Source organism: Artibeus jamaicensis, unplaced genomic scaffold (genome assembly GCF_021234435.1).
Source record: "Artibeus jamaicensis isolate MK-2021 breed Jamaican fruit bat unplaced genomic scaffold, CSHL_Jam_final contig_60, whole genome shotgun sequence".
NCBI lineage: Eukaryota > Metazoa > Chordata > Mammalia > Chiroptera > Phyllostomidae > Artibeus > Artibeus jamaicensis.
In genome coordinates, this window is record NW_026521900.1 from 10,921,510 (window position 1) to 10,945,484 (window position 23,975).

The window sequence follows — 23,975 nt, forward strand, 5'->3', positions numbered from 1 at the left end:
TCATTTGCTTGCTTGCTTGCTGTCTTGAGTCACTGCACGGCAGTGTTGCCGTGGATCTGGAGGGCTCCTAAGTGACTGGACAAGGACGGAGGGATGGAAGCGAGGGAAACTAGAAAGAAAGCGTCGGCAGTTGGGGGAGGGGCAAACCGGAGCCGAGCTTAGCCTGACGTCGAACAACGGGCTCGAACTTCGCGCAGGCGCAGCACGTTCCGCATCACGTAATGACGTACACACCGAACGTTGCTCACCAGAGGCGCGCGGCGGTGCAACGACATTCTCGGTGTGGGCGGGATCTGGGCGGTTCGTTGAGAGAACTGGCCCAATGGAAAAGTGGGTCTCGTCACAGGCAGCCCCACAGATCGCTGGAAATTGAGCGGTACTAGTTCTGGGCGGAGTTTGAGGAAATGTCTGCACTGCGCCCAGTGAGTGATGCTGAAGGGATTGGTTGGCGTCGACTGAGGGGGCGGGGGCTGGCGGGAGGTGGTTAGAAACTGAAGGGGCTAGGGGATGCGTCAGGGGTAGGGTTTGGGCAGGGGGTGGGGTTTGGTGGAAGGAAAGGGGCCGTCCCCTGAGGAGCGGTGCTTGTTGAAACGTTAGGGGTGGAATCTGGCCTAGTGGAAGGTGCCGGTCCGGCGGATAAGGGGTGGAGTTAAGTGGATCGTTAAGGGTGGAGTCAGGCCTGGGCCGGGGGCTGGGGCTGGCTGAGTGAAAGGGTGGGTAAATATCCGGGAGATTGGGTGGAAAGGGCAAGTCTGTGAAGAGATGGGGTCTGGTGGAGGCTGAGAGGAATGAAAGGATCTAGGAATGAGTCCTGGTAGAAGGGAAGGGGCGGTGATTTGCTGGAAAGATCGGGCCTTAAAATGTCTGGGGGTTAATTGCTCTTTGAAAGGAGTCTAGTGGAGTGGGAGGGGCCAGGTGGAATGGACATTCCAGTGGAGGGAGAGGGCCTGGAGAGAGACGGGCTTTAGAAGGCGGTGGATCATTGGACGGCATAAGGGGCGGGGCCTGAAAAGAGGCTGGGATGTGGGATCCTTAGGGCACCCTAGCCCCTTCAGTCACCTCCACCGCACCCCCCAGAACCGCGTCAGGGGTGAAGTCTCCCCGACCATGACCTCCACCGGCCAGGACTCCACCACAACCAAGCAGCGAAGAAGTAGGCAGAACCCCCAATCGCCCCCGCTTGACTCCAACATCATCTCGGTGAGACCCCAGACCTGTTATGATGAGGGGGAGGGGGAGCAATGGGCCATGCAGTGGACTCTGACCTTTCTCCCTATTTGGCAGAAGCCAGGTGTTAAGGGTGCCGGACTCCGCTCCAGCCCCAAACTAGCGGAGGTAAAGAAGAAAGGCAGAATGAAGAAACTCAGCCAAGCACCAGAGCAAGACCTAATTGTGGGGCTTCAAGGGCTGGTGAGAGAGGCCTGGCCACAATTTAGCCTCCTGCGACAATGAAAATCCTGAGGTTCTCCATCCTGGACAGCATGGGTTGTTACCTCTGACTCAGGCCCTAAATGGATCAGTGTCTCCCATTTTTTTCCCTGCAGGATCTGAATCTTGAGGCCAAGACACTGCCTGGTACTGGCTTGGTGTTCGATGAGCAGCTAAATGATTTCCACTGCCTCTGGGATGACAGGTGAGCCTGACTCCACCAAGCTGTCTCTGAACCACACAAATATGCACACTTAGAGCCATTAGGAAGAACAGATCCTTTCTTGTACTAGCCTAGACACTGGAAGCAGAAAACTTAGGAAGATGGGGCTCAGGCTTGAAAGGGTTCTTATCATTTAGCCGGAAAACATTTATTGAGTGCCTACTGTGCGATGGGAGTTGGTGATACAAATGTGTTGGACAAGACAGGGTCCCTTCTCAAGGAGCTGATAGGTGAGTAGGAGAGCAGATCATTAAACAGCCAACAGCAGTGTGAAGTGGTTAGTGTAAGAGGACTTAAGACCAGTGGCTTTAAGAGTGTTTAATAGAGGACCCTGGACCAGCATCCAGTGTTCCCAGAAGGTGTCCTTGAAGAAGGGACATTTGTGCTGAAACAGAATTATACCTCCCATTTGCTCACACATGTTGTAATCAATCAGCAAATTCTTTTGGCTCTATTTTAAATGTATTCAGTATCTGACCTATTCTGGCCTTCACTGCCACCACTATCCATTACTCACTTATACTTGCAGAGGTTCCTTTCCTTGTCTCCTGTGTGTTCACTCTTACCCTGCTGTCTGTGGTCTACATAGCAGCCTAAAACCATGTTCAAGACTGTTCTCTTTCTTAAAATCTTTCAAGGGCAGACCACTGCCCTCAAGGTAAAGTTCAAATTCTTCATCTTAGAGTCTTAGTTCCACGTGATCTTGCCCCACATCACCTTGGTGACCTCATCAGCCAATCTTCCCCCTCATTCACTTCATTTCACTTCACCCACACTGGTCCTTTTGCTGTTCTTTCAACATTCCTGATACTCCCTTATGTCCGGCCTTTGCCCTGGCTGATTCCTCTTCTATAGATTTGTTTCCACCTTCTCTCAGTTAACATTCATGCCTCAAGGACACTTTTTCAGAGAGGGCCATGCCTGGCCACTCCCCTCCCTCCCCCACCTGATACTTGAGGTCTTCCTAGTCTGGTTATTGTTTGCTCGTTATTATACTTATGTTTTTACCAATTCAGAATCAATCTTCTCTATCCCAATGGAAGACTCGGGATGGCAAAATATTTTATTACTGAATACAGATCTACCATCCCTTGAGGAGCTAGGGACATGGCAGCAGACAGAACAAACAAACCCTTGTCTTTGTGGAGATTACATTTTCAAGGGGGAAAATAGACAGTAAACAAAATGTAAGTGATACAGTGTGTTACAAACAAGTGCTGCAGAGCAACACTGAAGCGGAGGAGGGATGGAGAATAGCAGAAAGAACACTGGAAGGGACTCTTCAGTTTTGAGTAGGATGGTCGGGGATGGCCTTGCTGATATTTGAGCAGGCATCTGAAGGAGGTGAGGGAGTGAGCCGTGAAGATACAGGGAACAGAGTGTCCTAGGCAGGAAGGAGAGCTAGCTGAAAAGTACTTGGTTTGATGAGATGAGAGCCATGTGAAGGTTTTGAGTTTTAGGTGGGACGTGATCCGATTTGGATTTTTTAAAAAGATTTTTTTTATTTATTTGTAGAGATGGGGGAGGGAGGGAGAAACAGTGAGAAAAAACATCAATTGGTTGCCTCTCACATGTGCCCCAACTGGGACCAAACCCACAATCTGGGTATGTGCCCTGAACTGAGAATCGAACCAGCAACCTTTTGCTTTGTAGAATGATGCCCAACCAACTGAGCCATACCAATCAGGGCCTGATTTGGATTTTAACCAATGTCTGGCTACTGTGTGACTAAAGGACTTTTGGAGGAATGAGGGTAGAAGTTGGAAGGCCAGGGAGGAGGTGACTGCAGTAGCCCGGGTGGTAGATTTATGGTAGCAGTAGTGGAGGTGATAAGGAGAGGGTCAGGCTTTGGATATATTGTGAGAACAGAACTAATCGGCATCAGGGATGACTTTGAAGCTTCTGGTACAAGCAGCTGTACAAGGGTGACTGGAGATGTGCAGGACCAGATTTGCTGCTCACCTGTATCCCTGTATGTATCTACGTGTGCATGTGACTATATCTCTTTATCAACCCAGCTTCCCTGAAGGCCCAGAACGGCTCCATGCCATCAAGGAGCAGCTAATCCGGGAGGGCCTCCTGGACCGCTGTGTGTCCTTTCAGGTGAGTTCCCCAGCTGGCATCTTGGGTAGAGAACAGAAGCTGACAGAACTTGGGTGTGGCCAGCACCTTAGCCCTTTGTTCCTTGTGTCTCCCCAGGCCCGATTTGCTGAAAAGGAGGAGCTGATGTTGGTTCACAGGTAAAGGCTTGGTAACCTTATAGGGATGGGGAGGAGGCTACCCTGGGCCCACCAGGGCAGACCGGATGCTTTGCGGTAGAATGCCGTGGGCTCTGTGACCATTGGCAAATTGCCGAGCCTCATTGAATCTCAGTGTCATCGCTTGTAATGGGGACTAGTAAATAAATGTTCTTCAGGAGGGTTTGATATATGTTGAGTACTTAGAGTGATGCCTGACATAGCATCAGCTCGCTGAGCTATTGTTGTTATAATGTGGTATGTTAGCAACGGGAGGATGTATGGACAGAGTGATCAGGGTGTTCCCCAGGGTGCTATAGGAACCCAGAATGAGGGGCCTGGTGTGGTGTGGCCCAAGTAAAGTAGCTTGGCAGAGGGGGGATCTAAGCTGAACTTTAAGGGAGAAAAGTGAGTCAGATGAAGAGGAGGGCTCAGGGAGGGTGGGTACAGATAGCTGGAACTTTCTGGCCAAAGGCCTGGCAATAGGATTTGGTGTGGCTAGAGGAGAAGGCAAGGGATATTAGTGGAAATGAGGTGGGCTAGTGAAGAAGCAGGAAATGTGGCCTATATCTCAGTGTTCTCCCAGAATGACAATTGAGGAGGTTGACTTGTCCAGGAGTGTGGTACTTGGAAGGCTTAGCTGTGGAGGAGTCAGGGCCAAGGAGGGAGGCAGTCCCCTGAATTTCATCCTCTGTCTGTGTCCCCAGCCTAGAATACATTGATCTGATGGAGACGACCCAGGACATGAGTGAGGGAGAACTCCGCGTCCTAGCGGACACCTATGACTCAGTTTATTTGCATCCGGTATGGATAAGAACTGTGAGGGCAGAGGGTGATAGCATTCCTGGGGATGCCCACCCCATAGCTACCCCACCCTGGGGGAAATAGCTGAGTGGACAGGGCTGCTCTCTCCCTCACTCCCTCTCTGGCTCCCCACTGTCTCTCCAGAACTCATACACCTGTGCCTGCCTGGCTTCAGGCTCTGTCCTCAGGCTGGTGGATGCGGTCCTGGGGGCCGAGATCCGGAATGGCATGGCCATCATCAGGTAGGACCTGCTAGCGTTTGGTTTTCTATATTTTAAAAAATTTCTTCCCTCAAATGTAAAATGTATTGGTAATGGGTAGTGTATGTACATGCTTAAGGTATAAAAGGGGATACAAGGAAAAGTCTCCCTACCGCGCCCATCCCCCAGACCCCTGCTTCCTCTCCTGGAGGTAGTCCCTGTAACCAGTAACTCCTATGTCCTCCAGAAATAGTCTGTGCCTATTCATGGAGTACATAACCATATTTCGTTGATTCTAAAATGCATATTTTTCACATTGGTAACATCTTGAAATTCAGATACATCTTATAAACAGTGACATCTCAGAATTCAGTTGGCGGCATTTTCTGCTTTGTTGTTGGCATGTAAAGTCACAGTACATCTCATCATTGTTGGCATTCCACAACTGATGAAGTGCAGAAAATACAGCCTTTCTCCTCCCTCCCCTATTTTAGGGGAGCACTCCAGCATTCAGGAAGCTCCCTTCCATAACACGCATTTTCCACTTAAACATCTTGGAAAGCTGTTCTCTAACAGTGTAGAGCTTAGACCCATGTAGAACACCGCTGTGCACGTGTACAGTGAGTTAACCAACCCTACTGTTGGGCATTTCGGCTCTCCCCAGTCATTTAATGTTTCCAAAAAAGGCAAATATTGTTGTCCATTTATAAACATGTTATTTTACCCTTTTTGGCACATAGGCTGTGGGTTAAGTCCCCAGGTGCATAGTGACTGGGTGTGAGGGTGTACGCATTGATAACTTTAAGGAACATCATCAAGTTTCCTTCAAAGAGAGAGCAGTAGACTGGGGGTGAGAGTCCAAGGGCCCCAGTTACTCACCTCCTGACAGACTGGCAGGCATCAGCACTGGTGGAATTGGTGGTCCAGGATTAGAGAGCAAGGGAGTCCGTATCTGCAGAGGAAGAATCCCCAATCTGTGGCTTTCCCTGTCCTACCCAGACCTCCTGGACACCATGCCCAGCACAGTCTTATGGATGGATATTGCATGTTCAACCATGTGGCCGTGGCTGCTCGCTACGCTCAAGTGAAGCACCGCATTCAGAGGTCAGCAGCAAGCAGCAGGGCAGGTGTGATGGGGGTGGCACAGGCTGGTGCAGCCTGGTCTGGGCACTTCCCCAGATGTACCTGGATCCTCTTGTACAGTGCCCCCTTTTCTTCCCCTCACAGAGTCCTTATTGTGGATTGGGATGTGCACCATGGTCAAGGAACACAGTTCACTTTTGACCAGGACCCCAGGTATGCCCCAAGTATCACTCCGGATGCTAGAGGCCCAGTTAGAAGGGGCCCAGGAGGGAAAGGAAGGCATTTGCATTCATTGGGCATCCCTGGGGCTGGGTTCTGTGCTGCTGTCTCTGAGTCTGCTTTCTTAATTTCACTCTGAGGCAGGAACTGTTGAGTTCCCCATTTTACAGATGGAGGAACCAATGCTTACAGGTTATAAAGTCACACAGAGAAGAATGGGAAGAGATGAGATTTGTGCCCACAAATATTTGGAGATCTTGTTCACCAATTTACCCTGGAGCTGGAGTGAACCTCAAATTACTACTTTATTTTTTCTAATTATGATTACTATAAATTATTTATTTAAAAATGAAATAATACAAAAATATCAGTAGCCGTGAATCTCCTGTAATTCCCATTACCTCAAAAATAACTGTTGAGCCCTGACTGGTATGGTTCAGTGGGTTGGACATCATCATGCAAACCTAAAAGTCTCAGGTTTGATTCTGGGTCAGGGCACATGCTTGGATTGTGGGCTGGGTCCCTGGTTGGGGGCGGTTGGTGGTGGTTGGGGGCATTTCAGAGGCAACCAATCAATGTTTCTCTTCCTCTCTCTGTCCCTCCCTTTCCCTCTGTCTAAAAATAAATAAATAGGCCTGGCTGGGTGGCTCAGTGGATTTGAGTGCTGGCCTGTGAACCAAAGGGTCACAGGCTTGATTCCCAGTCAGGGCATATGCCTGGGTTGTGAGCCAGGTCCCTGGTAGGGGAAGTGCGAGAGGCAGCCACACATCAATGTCTCTCTCCTTCTTTTTCTCCCTCCCTTCCCCTCTGCCTAAAAACAAACAAACAAACAAACAAATAAATAAAATCTTTTTAAAAATTAAAATAAACAAATAAAAATCTAAAAAAAAAACCTGTTGAGCCCTGGCTAGTATGGCTCAGTGGTTGGAGCATTGTTCCCATACACTAAAAGGTTGAGGGTTTATTTCTCGGTCAGAGCAAATGCCTAGGTCATGGGTTCAATCCCTGGTTGGGGCACCTACAAGAAGCAACCAGTAGATGTTTCTCTTTCTCTCTCTCTCTTCCCCCTCCCTTCCTCCCTCCCTCCCTCACCCCTCCCCCTCTCTGCCCCCCTTCCTCTCTAAAATCGATGAATATATCCTCGGGGGAGGATTAAAAAAGTAAAATAACTTTTGATAGTTTAGGTTATATCCTTACAGAATTTTTCCTATAGATGTGTAAATATTCATTATCATTATTAATACACTGCCTAAGGGGATAATCCTCTACATGATCTTTGGCAACTTTTTTGCATTTAACATCATGTGGTAGGCACTGCTTCATGTTAGTGCCTCTAAAAAGTACCTTCTTGCCCTGGCTGGTGTAGCTCAGTGGGTTGAGCGCGGGCCTGCTAACCAAACAACCAAAGTTCGATTCCCAGTCAGGGCACATGCCTGGATTGCAGGCCAGTTCCCAGCAGAGGACGCACGAGAGGCAACCATACATTGATATTTCTCTCCCTCTCTCCTTCCCTTCCCCTCTAAAGATAAATAAATAAAATCTTTTAAAAAAATAAAAAGTAACTTCTTCAGGGCAGGAGGTGAGTGGAAGTGGAAGAGGGTATAGGAGGGATAACTGATAATGGGGAAAAATAATAAAAATCAATAATAAATACCTCCTTCTTTACAAGGGTATACAGTGTTCCCTTGTGTGGGTGTACCTCTGGTCATTTAACTCCGGGACATTTACGGTGCTTCCCAGTTTTTGCTTTTACAGACAGTTCTACACTGAATCGTCTGGTAAATATATAATTTTACACTTGTAGTGTATCTATAGGATGAATTTCCAGTCATGGGTTACTGGGTCAGGGGGTTAGCATGCTTCAAAGCCTGGGACCTACTGCCAAATTTTCCTCCAGAAAGGACACCAGCTTACCCTTCCAGCAGAAAATAATTGAGCTAATCCTTCTCAGGAAGGGACACTGCTAAGTAGTTGTGGATCCAGCCTTCTGTCAAACAGACTGCGGAGGATCCACTTCTTTGTGTAGATCCTGAGCTCCCACAGCCCACCGTCTAATCTAGGTTGGCTGTTCTCTAGACATTGTTTTATTATTTTCTAGCATTCAGTGATGCCGACAGATGTCCGGTGTCAGCCTGATTTTCATTCCCTTCCGCGTAATCTATTTGGTATAAAATGATCATTTATCCATGCCCTTGAGTCTCCCTGCATCTCAGTGTCTTAACTCCAGCAGCAAAGTGCTGGGGTGGAGACAAGTTGGACACTCCTTAAAAGACTATTGTGAAGGCAAGGAAAACAGCACAATTAAAGCTCAGTAGTTAAAAGAAGCAAGTAAGTTCAGTGAATTGCTCATTAGGTGAGTTGGTTATTCAGGACTGATTCTGTATACAATGACCTGGAACTGTGCTTGATTTCTCCAGAAGGGCAACCCCAGGTCATCCCCTTCGGCCCTTGGAGCCTCCAAGTACTTTTCAGGGACTTGCTAAACTTTCTTGTCTGAATCCTTCCCCCACCCCTGTTCTGTTTTTCCAGGTGGATAACTTGTTTAACATTCCTTTAATGCAGTGATGTCAAATGCATTTTCACCAGGGGCCATATCAGCCTCGCAGTTGCCTTCAAAGGGCCAAATGTAATTTTAAGACTATATAAATGTAACTACTCCTTAACTAGGGGCAAGGGGCAAGGAGCTTGGCACTGCCGCCGAGTAGAAATAAGGTTCCGGGCTGGATAAAATGAGGTGGAGGGCCAGATTTGGCCCATGGGCCTTGTGTTTGCCACCTGTGTTTTAATGTCTTTTGACTAGGATTATAGGAAAGGGAGGAGGTAAACCTATGCTATCAGTCTACCGTTCCTTCACTGGAAATCAGTTGACCTTAATTTTAAAATCTTTTGTTTGCTTTATAAGTTTAGTTTCCTGGGTGTTAGTTCTGTTGATTCTGGTGGGTCTCTTGTGGGGTTGGCTTTCTTCAAATCTTTTCTTTAGTTCTTTCTTCTTGCTGATAATAATCTTTATATTCTATGGTATAGTTTTCCTTAAGTTTAGAACTGGTTTTTATATATCAGAGTTAAAAAAATCATCCCCCACCTACTCAATACTAGAGCTTTCATATGAGTTTCATTCCCCAATTACAAGGTATTTTTCTTCAGTTTCAACACTTTATACCAATTTTATTAAATTTCATAACCACGTTATTAACATTTATTAAGACAGGATTGTCACCCTGGCTGGTATAGCTCAGTGGATTGAGCGCAGGCCTGCCAACCAAACAACCATGGTTTGATTCCCAGTCGGGGCACATGCCTGGGTTGCAGGCTAGTTCCCAGCAGGGAATGCACAAGAGGCAACCACACATTGATATTTCTCTTCCTCACTCCTTCCCTCCCCCCTCTAAAGATAAATAAAATGTTAAAAAAATATTAAAAAAAACAAAACAGGATTGCCGAGTTTGTCTAGATTCATTGCTTACCACTATTTCTTGCATCCCCGCCCCCCCCCCCCAAAAAAAAAAGAAAAGAAAATCTGCCTTAAATCCTTACTGGAATAGGGCAGGGAACACCAAACGGATGGATGGATAAATGAGAGATCATGCATTTGGATTGCCTCAATCAGCATTAAGCCCTCCCATAACCCAACTGCTAGGCTTTCTGGACCACTGTGTCTTTTCAACATGTGTCTGTCAGTCCCCTCACTGCTCCGAGTGTTCTGTTTCTCACCACGTAGCCTATGCAGTAAAAGAAGTAGTAGAGGTGGCCTACGAGGTATTGGAAAGAAGGAATTACCCCTCATTGGCTTCCTGCAGCCCCAGCTATCACCCCTATTCCAGTTCTGCACGCAGAACCAACTCCTAACCTAATTTCTGAGTCTCCCACTTCCTTCAGAAGACGCACTGAGCTCCCTAGCCCAGCCCACTGCTCTTGGACGCCTCAGCTGGCTCCCACCAACTTAAAGCTCCATGTGCGCTATGGGCCTCCCGGAGTCACAGGGTTTGGCCTGCTGTTACCACCTTGGTCACAGGGGCAGGTGGGGTGGGTGGGTGGGCATGATCTAGAGTCCCCACGGACGCAGGGGTCCTTGGGGGCTGAGAGACACCCACTAGCTCTCAGGGTCTCCGAGCTAGTCTGAGTGGGCAGCAACATTTGCTGAGGGAGGAGTTCCCAGTAAGAGATGAAACAAATGGGTGGATGAAGTAATGGGTACGTAAACTGCAAGAATGAATAAATGTATGAATTCAAGATTTCATGAGGAAAATAATGAGAATGAATGAATGGCTGAGGAAAACTGGTAACTGCGGGTTGGGGGTATCTGTGGGATTGACTCCTTAACAGCCCCCCAGCTCCCCGATCTCTTGTTTTCTCTGCCCTCAGTGTACTCTATTTTTCCATCCATCGCTATGAGCAGGGTCGGTTCTGGCCCCACCTGAAGGCCTCTAATTGGTCCACCATAGGTTTTGGCCAAGGCCAGGGATATACCATCAATGTGCCTTGGAACCAGGTCAGTGTCTGCCCACCATTTGCCCCAAGAGTGAAGCTCACCCATGCCCTTCAGTGCCCGTGCCTTGAGGCAGAGGGCAGAATGCCCCCATCTCACCATTGAGGTCTGTTCGCAGGTGGGGATGCGAGATGCCGACTATATTGCTGCTTTCCTGCGAGTCCTGCTGCCCGTCGCCCTTGAGGTCCTGGGGGTCTGGGATATGTTGGGGCAGGGGTGACAGTGAGGAGTGGGCCATGAGGACAAGTGGCCTCATGTAGTCCTTTCTTCCCTCAGTTCCAGCCCCAGCTGGTCCTGGTGGCCGCTGGATTTGATGCCCTCCAAGGAGACCCCAAGGTAAGGCAGGCTCCCTGGGATGGCAGGTAGGCAGAAGGGGGTAAGTGGAGGCAGGCTGACCCTCCATGTCCCCCCCAGGGTGAGATGGCTGCCACTCCAGCAGGGTTTGCCCAGCTAACCCACCTGCTCATGGGTCTGGCAGGAGGCAGGCTGATCCTGTCTCTGGAGGTGAGTAACTCCCTTCATCTCTGAGCCCATGAATCCTAGAGAGCATAAGAACAAGGCTTCCAAGTCCAGCAGGAGTTCCCGTCCCAGCGTTTCCGCTTCCTAACTGGACAGCCTCACCTAAATCAATGAACTTCCTTGGACCTCTGCTTTTTTATGTAAATCAGGCACAATACTAGTAGTAATCATGTCACAGCACTGTTTAGTGAGCGAAATGAAGTCACCCTCTAAATTCCTTGTTGCCTGACATGCAGTCAGAACCCCAGTGCTAATATTACTCTACTCTTCCCCGGTAACATCTGGTTCTTTCCTAACCCCCCTATCCCTATTCTCTCAGGGTGGCTACAACCTTCGCTCCCTGGCTGAGGGCGTCAGCGCCTCACTCCACACTCTTCTGGGTGACCCTTGCCCCATGCTGGAGTCCCCTGGTGCCCCCTGTGCAAGGTGAGCCCAGGTGGTGTAGGGGAAAGGTGGGACCCTCACTGCCCACCTGGGGGCCGTTTGGTCACGTTTCCGCCTCCCCTGCCATCCAGTGCCCTGTCATCATTGTCCTGTACTCTGGAAGCCCTGGAGCCCTTCTGGGAGACGCTTATGAGATCAGGTAGGAGGCAAGGAGTAGACTTAGTGGGAGGTGAGGCATGGCATGAACCATGTGGGGAGACTCTTCTAGAACCCGCTCTGATTTTCCTGGGCTGCCTTTCTGGGGGATGGTCAGACCCTCTCTCACTGTGCCCTGGTTTCAGACCTCCTACCTCTTTTTGTTTGGGTAAACAAAGTTTCTAGAGTATTACAGTGCTCCAGAGGGGGAGAGTAGGGTGAATGTGGTTTCCCCTTACAGATGGCACCCTGGAGGGGGACCATGCGGAGGGGTCCAGCGTGGAGGAGGAAGAGGAAGGACCATGGCCACCCCAAGCTCTCCCAATTCTGATGTGGCCGGTGTTGCAGGCTCGCACAGGGCTGGTCTATGACCAGCGAATGATGGATCACTATAACTTGTGGGACAAGTATGTGTTTGGAGAGCTGGGCTAAGTGGGCAGGGGTTCCTCCCTGTCCTCAAGCACTAAGCCCTGCCTCTGTCCCCCACCTCCCAGCCACCACCCCGAGATGCCCCAGCGTGTCTCCCGGATCATGTGTCGTCTGGAGGAGCTGGGCCTTGCCGGGCGCTGTCTCATCCTGCCTGCACGCCCTGCCACAGACGCTGAGCTGCTCACCTGCCACAGGTCAGACCCTTGTGCCTGGGGGTGGCATGGGGCCTCGGTGCATACATGCCACCTGGAGGCTGGAGTCTGGGTACACTGAGCTGCAGGGGGTCATGGGAGGGACCGTGGATGGGACAGAACCACCTGACTCTCCTTGGTGCCCCCTCTCTGCCTCCAGTGCTGAGTATGTGGGCCGTGTACGGGCCACAGAGAAAATGAAAACCCGTGAGCTGCACCGCGAGAGCTCCAACTTTGAGTCCATCTACATCTGTCCCAGCACCTTTGCCTGCGCACAGCTGGCCACTGGTGCCGCATGCTGTCTTGTGGAGGCTGTGCTGGCGGGAGAGGTATGGCTATTTCGGGTGGGGTTCTGGCTCAGATAGGCAGTCCTGGGGGATACAGAGAGGCTGCTCTGAGAAAATTGGGCAGGGCCCGAGGAAACGGGGATGGGGAGGAGATCCCTGCTCACCAGAGGCCTTGCTCACTGGAAAGTGCAGCCATGGGGATGGGGCTGCAGGGCTGGGCTCCCCTAGCAGCTGGTAGTGGAAGGGTGGGCAAGAGAGGACAGGAAAGGCAAGGGGACAAGGAGAAGGAAAGCAGTGGGCACAGTGGTTTGATCTCGGCCCCTTATTCCTCCCCCAGGTTTTGAATGGTGTTGCTGTGGTGCGTCCTCCCGGCCACCACGCAGAGCAGGATGCTGCTTGTGGTTTCTGCTTTTTCAACTCTGTGGCTGTGGCTGCTCGCCATGCCCAGGCCATCAGTGGGCACGCACTGCGGTGAGGGCTCCCTGTGCCTCCCCAGCTCAGTGCTTACTCAGCAGGCCTCATGGTACAGCCCCCCCAGGACTCACCCAAAAACACTCAAGTGTCCAGATGCCCAGCACTTTCCAAAAAAGGACTGAGGGTCTAGCCTCTCAGTGCTTACTTGGAGAGGACCCCCAAGACTGTGGTTCCCAGGTGTTTATGAAAGAGGATCCAGGGTCCTCCCTCCCCCAGCATTTTGGCCCCTGATGACTATCCTGATAGAACCCTGGGTCCAGGCCCCCAGTGCTTACCCTCACAGGGCCCTGGGCTAGCCCTGACAGAGTGCTTGTTCAGGATCCAGGGTCGGTTGTCACCCTTACTTTCATAGGACCCAAAAGTTTGCCACCCAACCCTACCCCCAGGGACCCAGGATGGGGCCACCCACAATACATGCCCCTGCAGACAGGCCCAAGGGGTCTGGCCCCGCCTTCTCCCCAGGGCCAGTGTCCTGGGAAACTGAGAGGCTGTCCCTCCCCAGGGTCCTGATTGTGGACTGGGATGTGCATCACGGTAACGGAACTCAGCACATATTTGAGGAGGACCCCAGGTGAGGGGCTGGGGCAGGGGTGGAGCGCCGCCAGGGAGGTGGGTGGGCCATGCTTCAGGGGTGCCAGGCTACTAACCGGGCATGGCGCCCCTCCCCACCCTGTCTCTGGCAGCGTGCTCTACATTTCCCTGCACCGCTATGATCATGGCACCTTCTTTCCCATGGGGGATAAGGGCGCCAGCAGCCAGGTGGGCCGGTCTGCGGGCACGGGCTTTACCGTCAATGTGGCATGGAATGGGCCTCGCGTGGGTGACTCCGAGTACCTGGCTGCTTGGCATCGTCTGGTGCTCCCCATTGCCTATGAGGTATGCTCCAGGCTGTATGTGACACAGCTGTGTGGATAGCCGTGAAGACACATGTGTCTGACTTCTGGGTGACTGATCCTGTGAGACTGGTGGCAGTGGGTGGGGGAGTGACTCTGTGATGATCTTTGCGTAGGTGACTGCCGTCTCTGTGAGCAACTGTGAGAGACTTCTGGGTGTGCGAGGGTAGTGTTTGTATTCCTGGCTGTGTGTGTCCTGTGCGTACACTATCACCAGTGTCTGTCTGTATGTGGTGGTGGCCCCATGTGACTGCCATCTCAGTGGAGCTACGTGCAAGGCGGGGAGGGGTTTGAGTATGTGTGTGAGACTCTGCATGGGTGGCTCTTTCTACTGCTATTTGTCTGTGATGGGCGTGCTTTCTGTGACAGACAGTGTGTCTTTCTGCATGTGGCAGGCTGTGTGTGACAGTCATCTTTCTGTCTCTCTGTTGGGGCTGTCTGGTGTGTCTCTGACTGGAGGCGGCCTGTATATATTTGTGTGACTCTGAATGAAGGGTATAGGTAACCACCTTCTCCCTGTGTAAACTGCGTGTGTCTGTGGCAGGTTGCACGTGTGTGACTAAGTCAGAAGGCAGACCAGAGTGCCATCTCTGACCTCCATGCAGCCATGCAAGTTAAGATGGTACATGTGTCTGATGATGCACAGTGGCCGTGACTACCTTACATGCGTGTAACTATGAAATCATGTGTGTGACTGGGTGTAAGTGGCTACCCGTGGATGCAACGGTTGTTGTAGACTGTTGTAACTGGATAGTGATGGCACGTGTATGATTGTGTCTGTGCAGGAGTGACTGGATTACTGTCCCCTCCATGAGAAACTGTGCATGACTAGTACGAGGTGTAGTTCGGTCTATATGAGGCTGTCTGATTGTATGTGAGTATATGTGGCTGTATGTGACCACCTTCTGTGTGTGGCACTTGAATTGTCATTTTCTGTAATGGAAGTATGCCTGCACCTCTCTTTCGCACCATGTGTATAAAAGTTCGTGTCTTTTGTGCATGTCGCATGTTGGACCCAGGAGGGGAGCATGTACCTCTTGATCTCACCCTTGGGCATGTGTGTGAGAACATATCTGGCTCTCTGTGTCTCACGTCACCATTTCTTGTTGGCTGAGTCTCCACACCTCAGGACTCTGCCTCACGTCCCCATCTGTCCTTTCCTAGTGTTTCATGTCTCTAAATCTGTGTCTGATGTGTCCACGACTGTCTATCTTTCTCCATGTCTCTGTCCTGTGTCTCCACACCCTCCCCTTCCTAGTTTCAGGGCTCCGGTCCCGTGTCTCCCAGCCTCCAAGTCCCGTGTCTCCGTCTCTCCAACTCGTGTCTCATGTCTCTGGGTCTGCCTCACCTGCTATCTACCCAAGCCCCCAGCCTCATGCCCACGCCTTTCTTCTCTCCCTGCCTCAGTTTAACCCGGAACTGGTATTGGTCTCGGCTGGCTTTGATGCCGCATGGAGAGACCCGCTGGGGGGCTGCCAGCTGTCACCTGAGGGCTATGCCCACCTCACCCACCTGCTGATGGGCCTTGCCGGTGGCCGCATTATCCTAATCCTAGAGGTAACTTTCTCAGTCCCCCTTTCCATGGCGAGGGGTGGTTTGGAAGACTCGGGAGTCCTGCCCTTTCTGCTGACTGGCTACAACACTGGGGGCAACTTCCTAAAATCTCCTTTGAGTGCCCCCACGTGGAATTATTGGCATGTAGTGGGCATTGATAGCAACACCAGCATCAACAACTTGCATTGAGCACTCATTCTTCTGACACTTTATATGTACTATTAATTCATTAAGAAAACAGCCTTCTGAGGTGGGGTCTGCTAACCTCATCATTTTCCTCTCTCTAAATAGGGAAACTGAGGCCCAGGGGGATACAGTGACTAGCCAGAGGCCACACATTTAATAAGGGCAGAGCCAGGGCTTGAATCCAAGCAGCTTGACTCTGGAGCCTATGCTTTTTACCACTACTTGAACTACCTCTGTCAAGTTCCTCAGATGAGTAAATTCAGTGACCTTTTATAAATTACTCAGTGTCCCTGCCTGCTGGGCCTCAGTTTCCTGGATCGTGGAAGAGTGCCTGGCACCATGGAAGTGCTGTAGCTTATTATTATGCACTGTTCGTACTCTAGTTTAATCCTGTCGGCAGTCTCATGGGCTTGTTTTCGCTACTTTACAAATAGGACTGTAAATCGCAGAGAGGTTAATGGGCTAGTAGAAGGTCTCACAGCGTGCCCAGACCGACCGCGTGTGGCAGGGCGGGGTAGTGGTTAAGAACATGGACTCTCATCAGATAGCCCAGGTTCCAAGCCCAGCGCTGCCTTTTGCCAACCATTCTGAGCTAGACAAATTATCTAAGCACTCTGAGCCTCAGTGTATTTATTTGTAAAGAGAGCAGAGACTGGGTTTTCTATAGAGTGTGAGAAAAAGGGGTTCCCATAGCAGGTCAGGACAGGGGTTCATGTGGAGAGAATGACCTTTGCTCCTCTACTAGTAGGGGCCGGGGCTTCCCTGCGGGTGCAGCCACGGGTTCCCGTACTGTAAAGACAGGTTCCTGTGCAGATTAAGGACATGTGGCTTGAGGCTTGATTTAATATACATAAGGTCCTTAGAATACGGCCTGGCATACAGCAAGCACTTAATGAGCAACAGCTATTAGTAACGTTGCTATCAGAAGCATTATTGTGGTTATTATTATCTTTCACTGTACGTCACAGTTTCTCCCCCTCAATAACCAGTGGGACTGACTGATGTGGATTCCATTCACTTGTCCCCAGTTGCCACCCTCCAGACTTGTAGGGCCCTGAGGCAGGACTGGGCAGTAGGACATCTTGCCTCCCAAATTCCCTGAGGATACTCCATCATACTTTTCACTCTCTTTTTTCTTAAAAAGGGTGGCTATAACCTGACATCCATTTCGGACTCCATGGCTGCCTGTACTCGCACCCTCCTTGGGGACCCGCCACCCCTGCTGACCCTGTCACGGCCCCCACTATCAGGGGCCCTGGCCTCTATCACTGAGACCATCCAAGTCCATCGCAGATACTGGCGCAGCTTGCGGGCCACAAGTGAGTGGTTATGGGGAATTGGGGACGATGGGAGGCTCAGGGAAGGGCAGGGAATAGAAGCAGGAGTGGGCGTAGCACCTATACCCAAGGATCTCCCTCCCATGGTTCCAGAGGTCGAAGACAAGGAAGGACCCTTCAGTTCTACATCAGCCACCGAGGAAGCAATCCAAGCAGCCAATCCTGGATCAACGGAGAGGCTGACTGCGCCAGAAGGGTCCGATCTAGATGCAGGCACGGGGAAGGCTACCCCAGCACCCTCTGTGCAAGAGTCCACTCCAGCCCAGACTAACCCAGAGACAGTTGTGGCACAGCTCACTAAGGACCAGTCTCCAGAGGCAGCCACAGGGGGAGCCACGCTGGACCAGACCACCTCAGAGGCAGCCACACCAGACCAGACTACCTCAGAGGCAGCCACACCAGACCAGACCACCTCAGAGGCAGCCACACCAGACCAGACCACCTCAGAGGCAGCCACACCAGACCAGACCACCTCAGAGGCAGCCAGACCAGACCAGACCACCTCAGAGGCAGCCACACCAGACCAGACCACCTCAGAGGCAGCCACACCAGACCAGACTACCTCAGAGGCAGCCTCAGGGGGAGCCACGCTGGACCAGACCACCTCACAGAAGCCTGTGGGAGGAGCTGAGCTGATTCAAACCACTGAAGCCTCACGTGCTGACAACCAGACTCCTCCAACCTCACCTGTGCAAGGAGCCACACCCCAGATATCCTACAGTCCGCCGGTTGGGAATCTCAGGACCTCGGAACTAGGCAACAAGGCTCAGGTAAGGCCCATCACTATTCCCAGGTAGAGGGAAGGAGGGACAAGAATCAGGACTCTCAGATACTTCTCTTGCCCTGTGTGTCCAGGAGGCCCCAGAGCCCCAGGCTGCAGAAGAAGAGAGGCCGCTAGGAGAGACAGCTGGAGGTCAGGACATAGATGATTCAGTGCAGGCCGTTGGGGACACTGACCAGGTGAGCTCAGGGACTGGTTGGAATTGTGGTGTCCTTTTGCCCATTTGTGCCTCCAAGTAGAAGCATCTAATTCAGGAACATGTAATGGAGAGATAAATCCCTAGCTTACTCAGTTTCACCCACGCAGGCTACATTTTATGCTGTGACACCACTGCTCTGGTGTCCCCATTTGGTGGCAGTATGCCCCATACCTGAAGGAGGCCTGGATGTGACCCAACCTTGTCAGGAGTGTGGAACACTCCAGGAGAACTGGGCATGTCTGTCTTGCTACGAGGTATGCAACAGAGGAAGGGGATGGGGCTGGGGTTGGCCCAGGAAAAAACCACAGGTGGGTGCTGATCCCTGCCCAACATTACCTCCCTGACCTCAGGTCTACTGCAGCCGTTACGTCAATGCCCATATGCTCCAGCACCATGAAAGGTCAGGACACCCGCTGGTCCTCAGCTATGTTGACCTGTCTGCCTGGTGTTACGAATGTCAGGCCTATGTTCACCACCAGGTAGGTGCTGGACAGACCCTCTAATGTGTGCACAATGACCCCCCCCCCACAAACCTTCTGTTAAACTAGGTAAGGGGAGAATGAAGGCCCTACTGCATGAGGGGTAGTCCAAGAGACAGGGTGGTAGAAGGCTGGAGTGGGGGCAGTCTCCTGGCCGAAGTAAAGGGCGTGTGTAAAGGTAGGGCCGAAGTGAAGGCAGGTGCTCTCTTACCTACCTTGTCTTTCCTCCTCCTCAGGCTCTCCTGGATGTGAAGAACATCGCCCACCAGAACAAGTTTGGGGAAGACATGCCCCACTCACACTAACTCCTAGAACATGCTCCTCTTCACCTTCCGAGGCCCAAGATAGACCAGCCTTAGTTCATTCCCACCTGTTCCTTGGATGAGGGGCAGCTTCAGTCCATCCCCCCTGAAAACTCTTTATAACTCCCCAAGGGTGCTGATTTAAGTTTAAATACCTGTCCGAGGACAATGTTGATGAATTGTAGCTCTCCCCCTGCCCACTGCTTGCTCCAGGGAATCTATCTCCTCTGCCCCAAAAAGAAAGGAGACAGCTCAGTGGCCCCAAGAGGGGACTCAAGATGACACTTTGGAGGGGGGAGGAACCAACTGGCAGGTGTGGTGGGGTTGCATATGTAATACTGCATATGTAATAAAGTACAAACTGTTACAAAAGCTGGAGAAGGCCTTTTAATCTTAAGTAGGTGGAGAATCCCACACTCCTGGTTGACTGGACTGATGAGTATAGAAGAAATGAGGGCATGGGTCTTTTCAGGTCAACCCTGTGCCCAACCATTACCCGAAAATCCAACTGGAAATAGAGCAAGCAGCTTGACTGGCTGCAGTGTAGATTAAATGGTGGAATCTGTGAGAAAATAAGTGCTGTAGAAATAGGAACCTCACAGCCAGTCCCAGCTGTACCCTGGGCTGAGAAGGTAAGAAAACTATCAGGAATTGTCCTTACCAGGCCTCAGTCTCCTCGTCCGTCTTTTTGTCCTGATTTGGAGAAGGCGGGTGTCCAGGTTTAACATACTTAATTTGGTAGTCATGGGAAGCTTCTTTGGGAAAGAAGTGCTTACTACGGACCAGGGGTGGAAAATTGGAGAGGATCATTTGGCAGATTTATTTGTCCCACATGAGAATTAATTTGCCAACTCAAAGGAGTTGAGGGCTGAGGTTTCCTGGACTTCATGACCACATTATGACCCCAAGATGACCACTAGAGCTACATCTAGTCAAGAAGAAGGGAAAGAGAGCTGTGGCCAGCTCAGTCCATCCTTTTCAGGAGCATTCTGGATGCCCCACCCCTGCTTACATATCATTGATTAGAATTATCACAGGATTGTCATAGCTGCAAGGGAGTCTGGGAAATGTTTTAGGCTTGACACATGTCCAGCTCATCCCAGGTTTTTTGCCCTGACAGAATAACCACTCCTCTGCTACTCTTTCCCTCCAGGAACTGACACAACGCCTTCTGGCACCTTTTTTCCTCCAGTAGAGACAAAATCCTCTTCCCTGGCACCACTTTCCCTACAGGAACAGACACAGCCCTCTCTCCCAAGCTACCAAAAAGCCTGCTTGACGCAGCATAGACGGCATGGCTTCGAAGAGGCCCTTTCAAAACATTTCCCAAAGTTTGGCCACTCCGGTCAAAAGTACCACACCCCACACACTCTAAAAAATCCCCAAACCGCAGCCCTGGTGGGGGCAAGGTAAGGGCGAGGTGCATCAGGATACAGAAGGCATGTGGAGAGGTCCGGCCCCAGCCAGCGCCCCAATTAGACTTCCTTGGCGCCACCAACAGGCTGGGAAGAGACCCGCGCTCACCCTGGGGCTGGAAGGGGTGGGGGTCGAGGAGAGGGGGTGTGCCAGCAGAGGGGCCTTTAGGGCGGCTACTAGCGCATGCATGCCCCGCCCCCACCCCGCCCCCTCCTCTGGGACTGGGGCACCTCTCCCCCTGTCCGTCCTGTCAGAACTGCGGTGAGTTCGGGTCTCAGCGCAACCTCCTCTCCCAGGACCAAGGTGAGCCAGACGGATGGGCCCTCACACCAGTCCCGGCCTGGGAGGGTTCCCCACCTAGGGCTGTTGAGGATGCGACCAAGGTGGGGTTTGCGGTACCCTTCTCCTTCCACCACTTTTTCCCATAGGGCCAGCCACCACATCCCGGCCCCTTCACCTCCTGCTTTGTGGAGGCTGAGCTGGACCACTGGCCGTGCTGGATCAGAAGCGGGACTGCGGACTCGCAGACCCGCGGACCCAGCCTTGGGGTGGAGAGTCCTTTCCCATGCCATACACCATCCCTGCTAAAGAAAAACTGGCCGAGACGGTCCAGACTGACTGTTAGGGTCACGGTTTCAGGGTGAAACTTGGGAGTCACTTTGTGCACCAAACTTTCCATAGCACCTGACTTAGTTATGGGAAATGTAGTTGAGGTTGTCCTGAGCTAGCCCTGAAAGGGGGGTTGTAAGGGTTCACATTAGGCTGGACCCCCACTGTCCCCGAATCTGTGCCACCCTCAACCCCCCAACTCCCTCCCCCCTCAGGTAGTTAGACACACAATGGATGTGATGTGGTCCAGGCAGCAGGGATGGGGGTGAGGTGCGGTGGCTTGGGGCAAAGAGGGCCATCTCAGGGTCTCAAGGGCCTCTTAATGACACTCCAGTAGCACTTGGCACAGCAAGTGGTTCTATATTAACTTGCGACGGGTGAGACCTGTTGACCTATGATGGACCATGGGACCTCAGGCCAGTCACCATCCCCTCAGTTCGCTGAATCTCGCCAGCTGTTCCTCATTGATACAGAGGCCGTAGTGGGGATAGTCCGTACCTCACCAGCGTGTTAGGGGGACTGTTGAGCGGGAGCATTGCAGGAGGGTCACCTGGCACGAGCTAGGTTCTCAGTAAATAATACCGAGTGCTTTTAGGATCATAGCCACAGCCATAGCAATCTGCCAAAAGGGGAGAGCCCATCTTAGGTTCTCACCCTCAAATAATGGTACCCTCAGATTCCCGTCTGCCCAGGCCCAAAACTGAAGAGTCATCCTTGACCCTCTCCCCTGTCTCCTAAACTCTCCGTAAATCCTGCCAGTTGAGTCTACCTTCAGAATATTCCAGATTCCAACCTCCCCTTTACACATCCACCGCGGTGGCCCACCTGAACTACTGCAGTGGCCTCACTGCTTCCACCCTCACTCCCCTCTTCTCAGTTTGTCCCCATAGCTATATCTTCTCCTCTCTGTCTCCCCAATGTTGAGGACCCCCAGAACTCTGTCCTGTTTACCTCTTTCCTCATCATGGCCCCCTTCCTGAACCAGCACATCCAACAAGTGTTTTCAGGAATCTCTCTGGGCTAAGGACCTCACAACGGGACCTTGCTCTCCCGTTCTAACCTCCAGGTCCCAAACTCAACAGAAACCCCCAGAAACACTTAAACCCCACCCCCACATCTACTCCCAAATTGCCATTGCCCCCAGGTTTCCGGGGAGACTGGTAGCAGCCATTAAGATGCATTTCCTGAGGCCACACATGGAACTAAGATCAGGATGTGTATTGAATGAGTTAATGGTGACTTGTTATTAATAGCTTAACACTCATTGAGCGCCTGCTGTGTGTCCATCCTCTTCTAATTGCTTGGTGATTTACTTGCTTATCTTGTTTATTGTCTCTTTCTCACTTGTAGAATCTAATTCTCCCAAGCACAGGGACTTTATTTTGTTTACTGCCACATCCCTACCCCCTACACTCGTCACAATGCGGCGTACTGGAAGCTTCTCTAAGTATTGAATGGGACCTAAATCCTAAGGAAAATGCTAACATTAACCAAGCACCTTCTGCATGCTTATCACCCGTTGCTGAAATATCTTTGTTGTTGTCTGTCTTCCTGACTAGATCTGCAAATGCTTTGAGGGCCAGGGTTTTTTATTTCCCCCCACCTTGCCACACAGTAGGTTCCCTGCAGCAGTATGTTGAATAAGTAATAAAGACTGCATTTTAGATAATGGCTCACAAACCTCATAATTCACTTATTTATTTGGTTCCTTGTCCCCACCTTTTAGAACATGTACTCCCTGGGCCCAGTAATTTGCTTAGCACTTACTGCATGGCAGGCGCTGTACTGGGCCAGGGTTACTGATGAAATCCCTGCCATCCCTCCAGAATGGGGCAGGACAGCTAACGGGTAGGGGGTTCTTTTTGGGGGTGAAGAAAATGTTCTCAGATTATGGTGATGGTTGCACAACTTCGTTAGTATACTAAGTCATTGAATTGTACAGTTTAACTAGGTTAATTTTTAAAGTATCTCAACGAAGTTGTTTTTAAAATTTCTGCCTTCACAGAGTTTATGTTGTACAAGGGAATGAGAGTAAGAGAACTAACAGCATAAATCATGTATCTAGCTTATTAGAAGGTGATTAGCACACACTCGGCACTCAGTAAAAGTTGACTCGGTTACACCAGCTGCCCCCTGGCCCCCATGGTCTCCTCGCCTAGCCAAACCTACGGCCTCCCTTCCCTCGACCATTGCCTTTCTTCTCTTCCTACTCGCAGGGTCTGCTGTCCACATCTCTTCCCTGAGCATGGCGCCACCAAAGAAGTCTAATGTGTTTGACCTGGGCCTGGGTACGTGGAATGCAAGTGCCCAACAGGAGAACCACAGTGCTCAGGCACCTTCCAGGGCTGTTGGCAAGCTGCCCGAGTACAAGGCGGTGGTTGTGGGTGCAAGTGGTGTGGGCAAGAGCGCACTGACCATCCAGCTGAACCATGAGTGCTTTGTGGAAGACTATGACCCGACGATCCAGGATTCCTACTGGAAGGAGGTGACCCTGGACCAAGGGAGCTGCATTTTGAATGTGCTGGATACAGCTGGGCAGACCATTCATAAGGCCCTGCGTGACCAGTGCTTGGCTGCTGGGGATGGTGTGCTGTGTGTCTTTGCCCTCGATGACCCCTCATCTTTAACCCAGCTGCAGCAGATGCGGGCCACCTGGGGCCCTCACTATTCCCGGCCCATTGTTCTTGTGGGCAACAAGTGCGACCTCGTGACCACCAAAGGAGATGTTCATGCTGCTGCTATAGCCCTCGCAAAGAGCTGGGGGGCCCCTTTCGTAGAGACCTCGGCTAAAACACGGCAGGGTGTAGAGGAGGCCTTCACCCTGCTCATCCATGAGATCCGAAGGGTCCGGGAAGCTGAGGCAGCGTCAGGTGGGGCTAAGTCCCGGCACCATAAGACCATGTGCCACTGTGGCTGTTCTGTGGCCTGAAGGTCTTGGTCAAGAAAAGTGGACCATCCCCCAGGCCAGGGTGATGCTTTCTTGATCTGAGAACACCAACAAGCAAGTAGCTGTGAGACACTGGGTGTACTTGGGATCAATGGGTCCCTCTTCTAGGGAGG

At 51.3% G+C, this 23,975-nt stretch overlaps 2 protein-coding genes across 7 annotated transcripts; both read left to right on the plus strand.

Moving 5' to 3' along the window:
- Positions 1-338: 338 nt before the first annotated feature.
- On the plus strand, positions 339-19,256 carry HDAC6 (histone deacetylase 6). 6 transcript variants are annotated; one of them, XM_053670628.1, is made up of 29 exons: positions 339-422; positions 1,078-1,200; positions 1,288-1,410; positions 1,545-1,633; positions 3,670-3,754; positions 3,851-3,891; positions 4,596-4,692; positions 4,837-4,934; positions 5,892-5,996; positions 6,120-6,188; positions 10,557-10,683; positions 10,799-10,864; positions 10,957-11,016; positions 11,095-11,184; positions 11,519-11,625; positions 11,715-11,782; positions 12,020-12,185; positions 12,273-12,401; positions 12,559-12,727; positions 13,023-13,156; positions 13,662-13,730; positions 13,843-14,035; positions 15,460-15,609; positions 16,937-17,111; positions 17,223-17,899; positions 17,985-18,089; positions 18,217-18,363; positions 18,460-18,588; positions 18,825-19,256. In XM_053670628.1, exons 1-29 carry the CDS (start codon positions 405-407, stop codon positions 18,891-18,893), a joined length of 3,678 nt encoding a protein of 1,225 aa, XP_053526603.1. In that variant the 5' UTR covers positions 339-404; the 3' UTR covers positions 18,894-19,256. The 6 variants fall into 6 exon arrangements, with proteins under 6 accessions (XP_053526603.1, XP_053526607.1, XP_053526602.1 ...); XM_053670627.1 differs by having other exon boundaries at positions 340-422; positions 1,285-1,410; XM_053670629.1 differs by lacking the exon at positions 339-422 and adding an exon at positions 536-621 and having other exon boundaries at positions 1,285-1,410.
- Positions 19,257-23,160: 3,904 nt separating this feature from the next.
- ERAS (ES cell expressed Ras) lies at positions 23,161-23,844 on the plus strand. The gene has a single exon (XM_037158983.2). It carries the CDS (start codon positions 23,161-23,163, stop codon positions 23,842-23,844), a length of 684 nt encoding a protein of 227 aa, XP_037014878.2.
- Positions 23,845-23,975: the final 131 nt, after the last annotated feature.